The sequence below is a fragment of the Pholcus phalangioides genome, unplaced genomic scaffold (assembly GCF_987345545.1).
Source record: "Pholcus phalangioides strain wild (caught in Gottingen) unplaced genomic scaffold, Ppha-v1.0 ptg000004l_1, whole genome shotgun sequence".
Lineage (NCBI taxonomy): Eukaryota > Metazoa > Arthropoda > Arachnida > Araneae > Pholcidae > Pholcus > Pholcus phalangioides.
In genome coordinates this window covers 25,758,322-25,775,103 of record NW_028301597.1, presented here as the reverse complement: position 1 = coordinate 25,775,103, position 16,782 = coordinate 25,758,322, and the positions used below count along the sequence as shown (strand labels likewise).

Genomic DNA, 16,782 nt, shown 5'->3' with positions numbered 1-16,782 from the left:
TGGTGGACGATTACCGTCAGCGATGTAAGTACGGTTTATATAGAAAAAAATAATTTTCTCCAGAAAATCGATTAATTTTCTGTGATCGATATTTCATGTTTGTCGTTGTTATTGTTTTCGAAATTTTTAAAACAAAGAGAGGAAGCAGTTTTTTTTAATCTGTAAATGCTGAGTACTATTGAACAGTTACTAAGCATTGTTATTAATATTATTCCGGCAGCGGAAAATTACTTGTAATATTACCCGTGTCCAATCGGTAACACGCATAATTATAACTTTTTAAACACGTTTTCTGATTCTAATTTAGTGCTGTATCTTTGAAAAAAATATATATATACTTGTATAGCAAAGCTAAATCGAGGATGACCAGGCTATTCCATGTAAGGCGATTGCGCAGCTAAACCGAGTTATTTGTCACTTTAAAAACAGATCCAAATCTAGTCTAGCTTGCGTTCATGTACCGTGAATTAACTCTAATATCTTGAAAATTGCACGGAGTAGGTGATATCAGAGCGTCCTATATAGACGTATTTCTGAGATACAGTAGAACCTCTCGATAACGGGCACCCATGGGACCAAAAAGTTTGTCCGTTAACAGGGAGTGTCCGCTATTGAGGAGGTACGATATACAATGTAAGCTCGTTTATATGACTTTCACATTTATTCGACGCTTTTCTTCGGTCGCAATTGGTTCCAATACATTTTAATGTTAAAAATGTGTATATCACTGCAAAAGTGATACACCAGTGGTTACGCATAATCGCATAATCATAAATAGTATCGATGAAGAAAGTCTGATTAAATTTGACTACATTTATTATTTTTTACCGGTGATTATAAATTATTATACCAAATGAAGTTTGTAAGGCTGATTAGTATGGAAAAACTTATATAACCTTTGTTTCCTTCATTAAACCAACTAATTACTTTTATCCGTACATGATAAGTGCACTACACATATTTTGCATTGAAATACTGAACCAAATTAAAACAAGTGTAGAGAGATAAAAACCATTATTAGTCTTATAATGTTGGCTTTCTTCACAAGTATTACCATGCTCAAACAAAACCAACATTACTATTCGGAATCATCATCCTGGACAATAGTTGTGTTTGGTTAATTAACTGAAGGATTATCATATTAACCAATATGAGTTTGGGATTATACATTAATCACCGTATTACGCGATATGATAAATAAATCGATATATGATAAACTGTCGATTTATCAACAAAAATTAAGAGTTTGCCTGATTTTACTGTCCGCTATCGAGTGTTCGCTAACGGCGAGTGAAATGCATTAAAGATCCATTCCACGGGCCTGGGGATTGGAAAAGTGTCCGTTAACGGGGAGTGCCCGTTAGGGGAGGTTCCACTGTAGTAGGTTTGGTAGCAGTCGAGTGGTAGCCAACCTTGTTAAGGTGAGTTAAGGTGAATTCATAGATATCCGATCAGTGCTGGGCTTATTAGGCATTGAGCAGCTCGATGAGGAAAACGACTTTACAGTCCTGGAAATGGCTATATCCGTGGGACTCAACTGTATAACCTAAATGGAATAAACTTTATTCTTGTTGTGTATTTTTTTTTTTCCTCTTTGCAAAATAAATTATTAAACAAAAATACTTTCTAAAAATAAATATTTTCCTCTTAATAAAATTATATTTAGTTTTGCTATGAAAACAAAATTTATTTTTACTTTTTCTATCAAACGATTATTTTCAGGTTTCTTTTTAAAAAATAATTTTTAATTTTGCTTTAAAAAGTTACTTTTTCTCTTAAATTATTTTTGCCTTTTGCTTTCAATGAAGAAATTATTTTTAATTTTGCGATTAAAAAAATTGTGTTTTCTTTTGCTATTAAAAAATTATTTTGAGTTTTTCCTCTTAAATTATTTTTACATTTTTTCTCTTATATTATTTTTAATTTTTCCCTTAAATTATTTTCACTTTTGCTATTAAAAAAATTATTTTTAATTTTTCCCTTAAAAAGTATTTTTAATTTTTCCTTTAAAAATCTATTTTTAATTTTCATTCAACAGAAAATCAATGTAATGCACTTCACTTAAATCCTTAGGGGCCGTTCAAGTATTACGTCATCATAGATGGGGGGGGGGGAAGAAGGGGGTTTCCGATTTGCTGACTTTTGATGACAAGTGGGGAGGGGGGTTTGGATGATGCTTACGTCACATCAACCAATCTTTATGAAAATATGAAATATTTTTAATGGCATCTTAACTCGGTGCGCCAAAAACAAGAAAAACCTTTCGATAGTTTGTGGGCAATTGAAGTAACATCCTCCTATTCATAAGTGCTCTACAGAGCCACTTTAGTGATGTCTAAATGTTTCGCGGATCCAAGTGATTTAGAAATGTGTCCAGGCTGCTTAAGTGCTCTGGAACTGTGCCACGAATCACTTAAATAATCTGAGAATGTGCCGCGGGTAATTTGAGTGATAGAACCACACTGGGGGGGCCACTTAAGTGCTCTAAAACTACGTCATATGTCACTCAAGGGATCTCTAAATGTGTCACGGATCGCTTAAGTGTTTCTGGAACTGTGTCCCGGGTCATTTAAGTGCTCTGAAAATATGCCACGGGCCGCTTAAATGTTCTGGAACTGTACCACAGTACGCTTAAGCGATCTGTAAATGTGCCGCTTAGTTCATTTTTACAAAATTAGGTTTGAAGAGGGCAGGTCGCATCAGGTAACCCCCCAGGGCCATATTTGGTCCGCGTGCCAAGGGCCTTCATGTGACATCATTACATGGCTTAGAGGGTGGGTCGCAATGAATTTATTAAAGATAAATTTTGAGTTCATAGTCTTCAAATAACATTGAAATCAACAGAAATTGATTATAATAACATATAAAGATATTTTCTTCCAAAATCTCAATTTTAAAAAAAAATTATTTTTTTTTTACATTAAAAAAATAAATTTTCGATCGTGGGAAGGGGGCATGAGCCCCCACTCCCGTGTACGTCTCTGATCCCACCAATATGCGTTAGGTTTCAGAGCGGCAGAGCTGATGACGGAATTTTGCTGATAAGGGGGTTCGCGTTTTGCTTACTTTTGCTGACGGGGGGGGGGGGTCAAAAATGGGTAAAAATTTGCTTACGTAATACTTGAACGGCCCCTTAGCTAGAGAGTCCATCAAAACCCTTTCCTAGAGAGGGACCCTTAGCCGTAATTCAAGTTGGAAAGTTTGTAAGATACCAATTTTTATCATGACGTATATACAAATGGATTAAAAATAAATAAATAAAGCTGAGGTCGTTAGAGTAGTTGGAATTAATTAAACCCATATATACAGTAGTAATCATTAAACTTCAGTTCCCCCCGCCCTCCTGTATCAAATTCACGAAAATAAGTCTTTAGTACCAGGCCGTTGTGAAAACTGGTAGCTTTTTCAAACGCTTTCAGCTCTCAGAGAGCATACACGGGTAAAAAGGATTGTGAGTTATAATTTTATGACTGCGAATATTTTTACATATTCGACACACGGTTGCGTTTGCATATACAGTTTATTTTTCAATTTGATCACCATCTTCACGTGCCCATAAATTAGTGATTCAGATGTTGATTCCAGTAAGAAAATTCAAAAAAAAAAAAATTGCAATTTTTTTTAAAGGAAATGTACCGAAACACAATCAAAAGAGCTAAAAAACAAGCACGATTCAAAGCAATTACTGGCCACCACCATAGAGCGAGATTGGGATCGTACAGCTTTTAACGACCTTCGGCATGGCGCGCGCGATACGAATAGCAATAAAGTGCTTAAAATGTCCTCAAACATAGTCTTCTTAAGTCGCCATATTGATCTCGTCTAGAGTACTTCTTTTCTACTTGGCCATTACAAAAGTAAGTGTTTGACAATAGATTTTTTTAAATAGATTTTTTTTTGGGTTGACGATTTGTCTTTAGCATTTTTCTTGACGATTTTAAATGCGTTTTAAAACTAGAAGTGTAATAGAAATAGTTGTTTTTCCCAAATTAATATTTATAGGGGAAATAACAGTTATATGTATAGGAAAAATGGTAAATATTTTTAAACGTATAATTTTTGATAATTGATTCCTTTTTCAGAAAAATAATATTTTTCAAATACAGTCGAATCCCGTTATAACGGAACGCCAAGAGACCGGAGGAATCACTTCGTTAAAACGAAATTTCGTTATAAAGGAATTCCAGGTTACCTAGCATTGTTCCTATGTAAACTTATTTGGGGGATTAGAAAAGTGTTAGTTAAAACAAGATTTTCGCTATAACGGTATTCGTTAAAATGGGATTCGACTGTATGTTTTTTTTTTTTTTAATTAATTTAACAATACACAAATATACATATGAAATTGAGCGCTAAGCGCGCACACAAACAATAAAGACATCTGTGTGGCCCCAAGGGACAATTGTCCTTCCAGGAAGCCTATAAGAATTATGTCTTATCCGTTTACACAAGCAAAATAAGAGATAAAAAAAAATTAAATTAAATTAAAAATAATAATTATAAAAGTAATACAATGAGTGATACATATACACACACATATATATACATATATATATATACATATATATATATTTTTCTCTTTTCCTTTGAATATTTCTATTTGTTTAGCCGCCAATTTGAACCAAAGTACATTACAATGTTATTAGGTTTTCTATTTGCATGAAGACATAAAGCAATGGGATAAAATTTATCAGAGAAAAAAATATAAAATAGACGATTGTAACTTCACAATTGTGAAGGTTTCGCAAAAATTCTAGAATTATATATATTGTAGGTGATTCAGTGTGCAAGACATAATTTATATAATAGTGTCTAGATATGCTATTGGCAGGACATGTGAAAATGAAATAGAGCAATCAAGAACATTTCATAATGCTAGGAAAATATCATTTTCGTTATTTCAGACGTTTTTACATATTGATATATTTCGTACTTTTTGTTAGTGTCGTTAGTTGTTTGGTACCCCGATTGGAAAAAATTCATTATTTTAGGTGCATTGAAAGAGAAGCTTTTCTGGAAGAGATGTTTTTTAGTTATTTGATATTCGTTTTTAAGTCTTACCGAGGTTCTATTTGTTTTTCTCTGTAACCATTCGTTGTTTCTTGTTAAGAAGTTAATCATTCTGTAAATATATAGCTGTCTGATGTTAAAAATATAGCTATTTATATTATTACTGTTTTCACGATATGTGTCCATTATCATACTTCTTATTTTATTATATATGTTGCTTAGTTTCTCGATGTTGGTTTGGTATGCACCTCCCCAAGCACATAAGCCATAGGTTATTATCGAGAAAACCCAAGCATAGAAAATATCTTTTAGAAAGTCTGCATCTATTAGGTACTTTAATCTATATATCAGGACTGTGTGTAATCTAAGTTTTTTGACAAGTTTGTTGCAATGAGCACTCCATTTTAGGTCATCTTGAATGATTATTCCTAGATATTCATACTCGTAAACTCTTTCTATGAGTTCACAATTACAGTTATGTTGTTCCTGTGGGTGACAGCTATGGATTTTAACGTGAATTTCAGTGTCATGATGAATACTTCGTGTTTTTATGCATTGATATTTTGTTTTACTAATGTTTAGTTTAAGTTTATTTTTTGTCATCCACTGATTGATATTTCTAAGGTCATTTTCAGTTTTTATTAAAAGATTTGTTATATCGTCATCTTCTATATATAATGCTGTATCGTCTGCAAATGAGATTAGCTGTCCGTTCAGGTGCATTTTGCAAAAGTCATTTATATAAATTAAGAATAATGTGGGACCCAACACTGATCCCTGGGGAACACCTTTTTTGGTTTCGTGGTAATCACTAATTATTTACTAATATTTATTAATAATTAATATTTTATTAATATTTTATGAATATAAACATTAAAATAGAAGTTTTTGCCCATAACATATTGAAATATATTATTAGACTTATTAATATATATTTCAATATTTCAAGCTATATTACATTTAAATTATGTGCCGCATAAGCTTATTTTGTCCGCGCAAATTTCAATAGTGCATTTTGTTCATGCATGCTATTGCTACGTAAGCTAATTTCAAGACTACGCTTCTAACATACACATCGGTTATTATATACACTTTTTTCGTTCGGTTATAACATAACTTATGGGCGATTCGAGACGTCGGTTATTATATACACTTCTCGAATCACCCATGGGGTATGGGGCCGTTCAAGTATTACGTAAGCAAATTTTTTAGCCATTTTTGACCCCCCCATTGTCAGCAAAATTTCGTCATCACTGCCCCCTACCTCCTAACGCATATTGGTGGGATGAAACGTACACGGGAGGAGGGGGGGGGGCATAAGGGGCTCGTGCGCCATCTCTTCAGAAGAAAAAGAAATTCTTTAATGCAAAAAAATATTTAAAAAAAAAATTTAAATATCGGAATAAAATACCTTTATATGTTATTATAATCGATTTCTGTTAATTTCAATGCTATTTGAAGGGTAAGAACTCAAAATTTCTATTTAAGAAATTCATTGCGACCCACCCTTTAAGCCATATATGGTAGACCCGCAGACCAAATGTGGCCCTGAAGGTTATCTGATGTGGCTTGCTCCCTCAAACCCGCTCAAACCTAATTTTGTAAAAATGAACTAAGCGGCACATTTACAAATCGCTTAAATGACCCGTGGCACAAGTCCAAAGCATTTAAGTGATCCGTGGCACATTTTCAGATCACTGAAGTGGGCCTCAAAGATCACTTTCTCATTCAAAGACCACCTAAGTAACCCGCGGCACAGTTACAGAACACTTGAACGATCCGTGGCACATTTAGAGATCCCTTGAGTGACATGTGGCACAGTTTTAGAGCACTTAAACGGCCCCCAGTGCAATTCTACATCACTCAAGTTACCCGCGGAACATTCGCAGATTACTCAAGTGATCCATAGAATAATTACGGATCACTCGAGCGATTCGTGGCACAGTTCCAGAGCACTTAAGTGGCCCGGAAACATTTCCAGAGCACTTGAAGGATCCGCGAACCATTTAGAGATCATTAAAGTGGCTCTGTAGGGGACTTATCAATAGGTAGAATGTTAGTTCAGGTGCCCAATAACTATCGGAAAGTTTTTTTTCCATTTTTGGCGCACCGAATAAGATGCCATGAAGAATATTTCATATCTTCAAAAAGGGTGGTTGATGACGTAAGCATCATCCAAACCCCCTCCCCCCCCCGTCATCAAAAGTCAGCAAATCGGAAACCCCCCCCCCATCGATGCTGACGTAATACTTGAACGACCTCATGTTATAACCGAACAAAAAATTCAGTCAAGTGTCAAAGAAACGTTAATTTATAGTTGTTGTGCGACTGGAACCAATCACATTGCTTTTATGGGGTGCGGAAATTAAAAAAGGTTGGGAACCATTGCTCAAAAACGACATTATTTTCCTTGATCCGCAGAAGTATCGCTGTATCGGAATTTTACTGTATCGGAGCTCTTCCTCTCCAGATTAGGATCAAAGAGGTGTTTGGTTAGTATTATCGAATATGTGTATTGTTAAAAATTTGGGCATTATTATATCTTCTTGCCCCATACGGAAATCAGACCCTGAAAAGACGTAAAATGTTAAAATCTGATTAAAACACATTAATGACATTAATATCAACACGTTATTAACATTAATCCTGACACGTTTCGGCATTATTGGCGCTGTTATAAAAGGAGGTTTATAATGTGTCTTGGCTAAGACAAAACCCACACATGTATTTTATTAACAAAATATTTTCCACCTCTTCTTTGACAAGGACGTTTAAAAAGCGCCAAAATGCGCCAGTGTTACGTAAAATTGTGTACATGTTATCTATCCCATACATTCGTAAATAGTTTAAAAAATTCATAAAAATTGAAGGAATTTGCACATTTGCATGCGGTTGGCGAAAAAGTTTTCTCCCAAAGAGGAGTTTTTTTTTCGTATAGAATTTTTTCTAGTTCAAATTGCTATCGATCGAGGGCAGAAATAAAATGCAGGGTGTACACACACACACAATTAACAGCTCATTTCTGAATTTTACTGTTACTGGTGCTTGCTTATCCCCTTCGTTTACTAGCTATTGACAGAGAAATTTGAATGATCTCTACTTGACGAATCGATGATAAATATGGTAACCTTGTCCAAATCTAACCGCACGTTAGAAAAAGGAAAAGAAGGCGAAAAAAAGGAAAAAAAAAAACAAATCAAAGGAAAACAATATAATAGATGAGTAGATAAGAGAGTAGGTAAGAAGTGAATTTCTCTTCTTACTCTGACCCTACCCGTTCTCTTTCGCTCTTATATGTATGCATATAGTAGAAGAATACATCAAAGGGAGAAAAGATCTCTGATATCGGAGCACAGAAATAAACGGCGGTAAGAAGAACAACTTTGTCTCATAGGATTACAACAAAGCTTCGCGATGACGTGGAGCGACGAGAGAAAACGGAGAAAACTTGTTTGTATTTATTCCACTTCTGTATGAATGATCGTGCAGTGGAAAGCTTTCATTTTGATGTTGATTATTGGTGGATAAACAACTATTGGTGGAGTTGTTTTACTTTTACTTCAACTGCGAATCACCGGTTAAAGCTCTACGAACGTTTCGGCTACAGAAGAGGTTGAGGAAAGGTCCAGGTTAGGAGGTCTGTGTCTTACCCGATCAGCGCCCTCTATCGACAGAAATCCAAATTAATTTCCCCCTCCGTGTGAAAAATGAAAGGGAGAATAACTTTTTCGCATCAATCGTATAATTCCTTCAATTTTTAAGAATTTTTAAACTATTTACGAATTTATGTGACACCCCGTATTTGTTTTGAACGTTGTTAAGTAAAGTTTTATTGACATTAATGTAAAATTCTAGCTTGTAATTACTAATGAAGACTAATTAAATTAGTACTAATTAAATTAGTTAAAATAAGACAGGATAGTAGCGGGCGAAATGCATTTGTATATGAACTGAAGAAATGAGTAGAAAATTTTATTCGATAGAAAATTCTTCATATAGAAATGTATTTCGCCCGCGTTACTATCCTGCGTTATTATTATTTCATTGCAGGAGTAAAGGTTCTCTACTCATAATAACGATAATTTTCTGAGAATAAACAGAGAAGCAAGAGCACGAGATAAAATCGAGAGCAAAACTGTCATTTTCTCTAACCACCAGCAGATGGCGAATGTTGTTCGACCATTCTTTTTTTTTGCCAAAAAACAAAAAAAACGATTCCCAGTGAAAAATCGTTTGTCGTTACGCCCTTCATTTCCACATTCCGCAGCGATTCATATAATACTCATACTGTATACAGTCCATTGCCATTTTTTGCTTTTTTTTTTCTTTTGGCGCTGCTCGATTTACTCTCGGCAATCAAATCAAGTAGCTCTTGCTAGAGTGCCAATAAATTAAATACGACCAACGGGATAGGTTATATACAACTATCGTGAAGACAGATTGAAAAGAAAAAAAATCATAATAATAATAACCAATTTTGAACGGGATTTTTCCAGTATTATTATTATTATTTTCCAGTAAAAATCCTTCATCGTCCGACGATTTGGTGTGAAAAAGTTGAATTCGTCCCATTAAATGAAATAAAAGAGTGGGGGAGAGGGGAAATATATATAGGCGTTTACACAAAAACTTTTGAGAGCATTTTCAGCCGGTCCTATCCGCGTGCTATGCGTGTTAAGAGGAGAAGAAAACGCCTCTCGGAATTCTCGCGCGTTCCCTCGCCTCATTCCGACTTGCACGTTCTTGGCGCGATGTGGTCCGAATTTCTCTCTCTCTCTCTACCTGAAATTTCAGTGTACAGTCGACCCCGCTTCCAAGTTTTTCCCGCTTGATACGACATATTTTTCGTGGTCCCAAGTCTGCTTATATCTCTTCATGGAGACGGAGCGGCGGGCGATGATCTGGTTAGGAGGAGTAGGTCCCGAGTCTTAGTAATTCTCATCGAAATTCCCCGTTTAAAGCGTTTTCCTCCCCACTTGCAACGCTTTTCCATGGCAGTTTTTTAAGAAAACGTTATAAGCGGGGGTCCACAGTATTTTTTCGTAGTTTCATATTGCGTGGAGGACATGATGGACTGCATGGTTCTTACCACTAAGGCATAGCCACAATTTAATTTTTATAGCCTGTAATAACTCCGAATAATTCTTTTGATATCTGAATCTGATTCTTCTTGAAACAGGGGTTCTTAACCTTCTTCAGCTGCTACTCATCATCAACAGCAAGATCAATTTTGCGACCCACCCATTCAAAATTAGTGAAACCACTGACGCAATAAGTGCATTTATAGTGGGACTATAAGTGGATTTGTACGACTCAGCTAGAAAGTCATTGCGGATCAAGTATGGGTCGTGGCGGATTGCTCAAGAATTCCCTGCTGTAAATGGATTTGTACGACCTATCTGGGAAGCCACAGAGAATCTAGCTTGGGTCATGACCCGACTCCATCTTCGAGACCCCCTACGAATCAAGTTTGGGTCGGAACCCATAGCTCAAGAATCCCTGGCTGTAAGTGGATACGACAAATTTCCAAAGTCAATGCGAATCAAGTTTGGATCATGACCCATGGCTCAAGACTTGATTGATTTCATCCTTGACTGTTAGTGAATTTGAACGACCCGTCTCGGAAGCCCCTGCGATCCGAGTTTGGGTCGCGACTCATCGATCATGGGTTAAGAACCTATGTCTTGAAGTGAGTTTCTTAAAATACGTGTGGTCCCAAAATATCTCAAAGATTTTTGTTCGAAATTGTAAATTTTTCTGAGAAATTTGTAAAGGGTTATTGCCTCTCTTTGTGAAAAAGGTATTTAATTAAAACTTTGCTATTTTCTTTCCGATCTTTACAGGTTCGTTGGAGTGGTTTTGGAAGTGATAACGTCTTGGTGAAATGTCTATAAAGATGGCGACCCTGGTTTCGTTTCAACAAACCCAGACCCAACCACCTCTAGTCAATAGATCATGGGCTTCGAAAGCGACGGAGACTGGAGGACGAGTCAACTTCGCCATGGATGAAGTCTACACCATCGAAGGAAAGGGTAATAATATGTCGACGTACAGCGTATGGAGTACGGATGGCCACGCGATCCCTGAAAATCATCAACAAGCGCACATTCCGGGCGATATTGGAAGCAACAACGTCGACATCCTCAACGATGTGGTCGTCCAGAACAATAAAAATGCTACGCAACTGCACCAAACCGTGACGGTATCTTGGAAGGACATCACTTTGCCGAGTAAAAAAGGTAAATAGCATTCATGGATATATATATATACAGGGTGGTCATAAAATAACTGTGCTATTATACAGTGCCGTGACTAGGCAGGTGCACCTGCACAGGGCCTACTTAGAGGCGAGGTCCAGAATGGGCCTAAATGTAAAGGTTCCTTGCACAGGAATGGCTAGTTACGGTGTTACTGTGAGAACACCACCATGTGTGATCGTAGGTTCAAAGGGAACGGATGCACTTTAAAAGTCGTCACAGTATTTCATCAAAGTTCAGATATGCACAGGACTTGACAAGTTCAGATCGCCATGGTGACTAGAAAACCAGTTCTGCCACCTGGAAATTTCTAAATGTGATTTCTAAATTGGAGTACACAAAGAGGCTATGATGCCCCAGAAAGGAGTCGATTTTTTTCCATTCAATACTGTTTTTCTTGATCATGCTTTCCTCCCAAGGAATTTGGCTGGTGCCTTTTTCCAATTTGTCAAGCCTTGGACATGCATACTCAGAGAGAGTATCACGCGCATGTTTTCGGGTAAAAATCAACTTCACGAATCCTATATATAGAAACACTTTTTATAAGCGTTTTTGTGTTGTACGTTCCGTTAACCAAGGGATGCCTTTATCGACGTTTGTGAGCCCTTTAGGTTTATTTCTGAATTGAATCATGGTGGCAGGACTGACCGGTGAGCACCAATCTGGAAATGGTAGAACGTGTAATTTATTTGGCTGAGCAAAGGAAGAGCTTGATTTAACAAAACCCAGTGCACGCTATGGACGTGGCCTTGGTATATCAGAGTTCATACTCTTTTATACCTACTGATTTAGTAACGTTAGCAATTAGTTGTTCATCCTAGTTGGAATGTCTTCCTGGAAGAAAAAGTGGTTTTTTGTCACTCCACTTAGAGAACACTTCGGTTTGTTTTGACTTTGACACAGCACTTACTAAACAGTTACTTAAACAGCTCTTAATGAAAGGGTTGCGAATTATTCAACACACAGGAAACAGATATATTTCAGATATTATTCCAGATATCCACAGCCACAGCTGACTATATACATAAACCTAAGCATTCAGTTAGTTTTTCGCCAGCAATAGGTAAAATTATGCCATTTACACATCGAGCATATACAGTATTACTGGACGAAGTATGACGTCAGCGGTCTCCGCCTTCGGCAATGCTGAGAACGGTGTCCCCCAACATCTCCATCGGAAGATCACGTGACTCGGTGAAAACAAACACGATCCCCGTTATTTTCTTAGGGCATAAAAAAATATGAGTTTAAAACAATGAATGAAAAAATAATTTCAGCATCGATGAGATAAGTACAAAATTAATGAGAGATAATTTCAGAATTAATGGAAGAGATAATTCCAGAATTATTGAAAGAAAAATTCTAGTTTTAATGAAACATAATTTCACTTCCAAAATAAATGAAACATAATTGCAGTTCCAAAATAAATGAAAGTGATAATTCCAGTATTAATAAAAGAAAATTCCAGAATTAATGAAAGAAATAATTTAATCTTTTTTTATCTTCAGATGAGTTCTCCATCCTGTTTTTTAATCTTTGAAACGCAGTATTTAGAGACCGAACTGTAAATTTTATGGGCAAAGCTGCCAGGCACGAACTTTGTTTTCACCGAGTCAGGTGATTTCCTTGCATTTGATGCTTCTGTCGTCGCGGCGGCTGGATGCTCCCTCCATTGTACATTGGTGTAAGAAATTGAGAAAATTTGCAGACTTGGTCGATTATCTCTAGAACTACTGTACCGATTTTAATGAAATTTGATATGTACATACATTGATACAATACAAAACAAATAACCATTCAATAATTGTAATACACGCGCATGATCGTGCGTAACACTCGTTGGAGTCGGAAGGTATGAAACAGCGGTTGCAGAATAAACAAAAAAATGGGTTAATAGGGGGTATGGTCCCCCTCTTACAGATATACAGGTCTCGCAGCGTGATTTCATACTTGAAATAAGGCAGTTTATCATTTCCTGTGGCAATTGGTCCCACTCGTTCAGCAACATTGTTTTCATTCCCTGGATGGTTCCCGGAGGGGGGTTGCGAGTTGCAATTGCCCTCCCCAGAGCGTCCCAGACATGCTCTATAGGGTTAAGGTCTGGAGATCCGGCTGTCCAATCCATCCGGCGAATATCTTCACTCTCTAGAAAATCGTCGAGCAAAAGAGCTCTATTTGGCCTCGCGTTATCGTCCATTAAAATGAACTCGGGGCCAACTGCACCCCTGAAAAGGCGAACATAGGGCTCCAAGACCTCATCCCTATACCTCACACCAGTCACAGTGCCTCTTTCAAAGACATGGAGAGATGTGCGGTTATCCAACATGATGCCTGCCCAGACCATTAAACCTCCTCCGCCATAATGGTCGATTTCGCGGACATTGGAGGGTAGGTAGCGGGTCCCTGGTTCTCCCCATATGAACGTACGGCGAGAAGCGGTGCTTAGGCTGAACCGGGACTCATCAGTGAAGAGAACGGTCCCCCATTGATCCATACTCCAATCTCTATACTCTCTGCACCATGATAAACGGATTCTCCTGTCCGTAGAAGTAAGCGAGACGCAAACAGCAGGTCTTCTTGCAAACAACCCTCTCTCATGAAGTCTTTTGGAAACAGTCACCCTTGATAAGGCTCCTTGATACACGGGTTCCTGTGGCTGCATACAAGTCACGAGAGAGCTGAGAAACTGTAGCACTCCTGTTACGCCTCGCTATAATCGATAAATGGCTAACTTCTCTGGCCGTCGTGGCTCTTGGACGACCTTGCCCAGGCTTTCTCTCGATGGATCCGGTATCCTGGAACTGTTTCCATAAGTTACACACGACGCTGGGCGTTAAATTGAACTCTCTACAAATCTGGACTTGAGATTAGCCTGCTTCTAGCCTCCCCACAATTCGCCACCTCATTCCATCATCTAAACGTTGGTGGTTACTCATTTTTACTGTTACAATTTGAAATCAACCGATTGCTGGAAAATAACACCAAGAAATTCGCCGAGGTGTGCTAGCGAATGAAATGCGTCTTAACTTACGCGCGCTTATAAAGCCTGTTTCTCTACTGGCTCCGCCTACACACACGTGTACGCTTACGTATTTGACGTACAAGATTTGCATTTTTGTCTAGAAGCAGTGGTTTTACATTCAGTTAAGTTCTTTTCATGAAATTCGATAAAATATGCAAATTCTCTTAATTTATTCCAGTGTAATATAAGCTCGATGTGCATTTACACGATAGGTCACAAATTTGTAACCAAAAATACGGGATGTATGGCCAACCCAGGAACAATATCCAACCCCTTCTTTGATATTTTCCTCATTTGAAATTTTTGGTCGTGAATGTTTTTTTCCTCTGATAAGCTTTGATTTCGGAATATCATCACAACCAGCTCACTGATTCGGTATAAAAAGAACTTCCAGCTAAAATAAAACCTAGTTCATTTGATTCATCCAATCTTCGACCAAGAAGGCTGATCTCTAGGAGGTGCTGAGTCACCGCGACACCTATCTCTCTCCACGTCAGATATACATTATAATGCTCGATTTATTTCCCCACGTACCCGTCAATCATGTGTCCTTTATATATTTCTCCACATAAGACAAATTCATTTCTTTCGCATTCCAATAGGAAACTTCTAAATAATTTTTTTTTCCTCCTCGCTGGTACTTGATTCGTATTTTCCACCACTCGACACGTACATATCGCGGCACTTGAAATTTTCTTGTTGACGAAAATCCAAATTGAGATGACACACATAAAATGGAGGTCGAAACTATTACAGAAAGTTTCCCGACATTCATCTAACTTCATAATGTTTGTGTGTAAACGTTTTTTTTTTTTTGTGAGAACAATTTTCCACTCGTCTGAGTCGACATTAAAGGACACTTCAAAATTCATGCCGATGGAGTCTTCTTGACGTCGCGCATGCGTCATTCCTATGTTCAGGAAATTGCGGCTGATTTCGAAATCAAATACTACTTGTAAGTTTCATTAAATTTACAATTTCCTCCCCGACACGCGTACAAAGGTTGCATCTCGTATGCATGTCGGGCCACCCCCCGGGGGGGGGGGTAGTATATGAAGCTTGGGTATCCTTTAGAAATGCCTAGCAGACGCAAGCTTTTCGTACGGATGTCTGGGCCGGGGAGGGGGGGGGGGTTCCTCTTAGGAATGCATAGGAGACTTTTCGATCCTTTGGAAAGGTTTGAAAACTTCGAGAAATTCGTAGAAAAACTGTTCATCAGAAATGTATACCGAACGCGAAGGGGTGAATCATCGAGGAACGATCACCACGTTACCTCTGTATTCACCTATATGTCTCATAGTTTTGGCTCCCTTCAAAAATTCCTATCGAGATGTAGAGCTGTCTGAAGGCACGTAGATTTTATTGCTTCCGAATCAGCCAAATTCTGCGATGATTTTGAATGTATCCGAAGAATAATTCATTTTTCATTAGAGCATTGACAAACTTCTATTTCAACGCTGTATAAAACTTTCGAAAAAGACTCTCAAGCCTTTCGCGATGACCTAATACAGTCGATGTTCGTTATAACGGACCTCCAATTATTCCACGAAAACGGACCGGACGTTATATTAAGAAGGGGGGGGGGGATGATCATTACATCGAAAGTTAAAAAAAAAAAATTATCTTCTTGAAACAGAATATTCCATATTTCGATAGCATAAAACATTACGGTTTTTATTTCGTTTTTGTTAGAATTTAAGCAGTTGCGGTGAATGGAAACGCATCTGGTAAGAAAATAATAATAAAATTGTTGTAATTAATTACATGGACTCAAATATATGCACCGAATTCCCCAATATCAAGGGTCAAGGTCGAACCGAATTTCGGCAAACGAAAAAACACGGATTTCATTTAGTCTTCGTGGGGCCGTTATATTGGACATGGCCCCCACATCCAGGAATAGGGCCCCCTTAGGCTGGGATTTGTTGCGGGGCCCCTGGTCAGACTTCTCACGGGCCCTTCTATAGTTCATGTATCGCGTGAAAAAGCAAAAAAATATGAGAATTGTCCCGGGCCCCCGTCAGCCCCGGCCTCGTGGTGGCCATGATATTGGATGAAACAATAATAGGGGTGAGCAGGAAAACACATTTGGGACTTATCTGTATGATTATCATCTTACAATTCTTGCAATAACGCATGGTCGTTATAACGAGCATTGACTGTGTAAGATGCAGGAGAGGAAAAATATCTCTTTCAATAGTACCTGAATATTCTATTTTTATCTGTAATTTGTCTTATTTTAGCCATTTGTTATTTTTTATTTAATTTGTCTTTGTTTTTACCTGAACATTCTATTTTGTTTGCTATTAAAACTCTCAGGTAAGGATATCCTCAAGGATCTCGAAGGTAAAGTCAAACCAGGAGAGCTTACGGCGATCATGGGTCCATCTGGTGCCGGAAAGACAACTCTATTAAGCGTTCTGGCAGGTTTCACGTGAGTAATAAATCCATTCATATAAACTAATTATTAACTAATTAACTGTCCCATGGTCT

At 37.5% G+C, this 16,782-nt stretch overlaps 1 protein-coding gene across 3 annotated transcripts in view; it reads left to right on the top strand.

Annotated features, from left to right (window-relative positions):
• LOC149086988 (ATP-binding cassette sub-family G member 1-like) overlaps positions 1-16,782 on the top strand; it is a 61,386-nt gene continuing 44,604 nt past the window's right edge. Inside the window, exons 1-3 of one of the 3 annotated variants that reach the window (XM_089231198.1) lie at positions 1-24; positions 10,854-11,249; positions 16,609-16,723. In XM_089231198.1, coding sequence (XP_089087324.1) covers positions 10,895-11,249; positions 16,609-16,723 — 470 coding nt within the window. In that variant the 5' untranslated portion in view covers positions 1-24; positions 10,854-10,894. Of the gene's footprint in view, positions 25-3,773; positions 3,858-9,738; positions 10,700-10,853; positions 11,250-16,608; positions 16,724-16,782 lie in introns of those variants that run through there. The other 2 variants (XM_089231196.1, XM_089231197.1) reach the window with 2 other exon arrangements.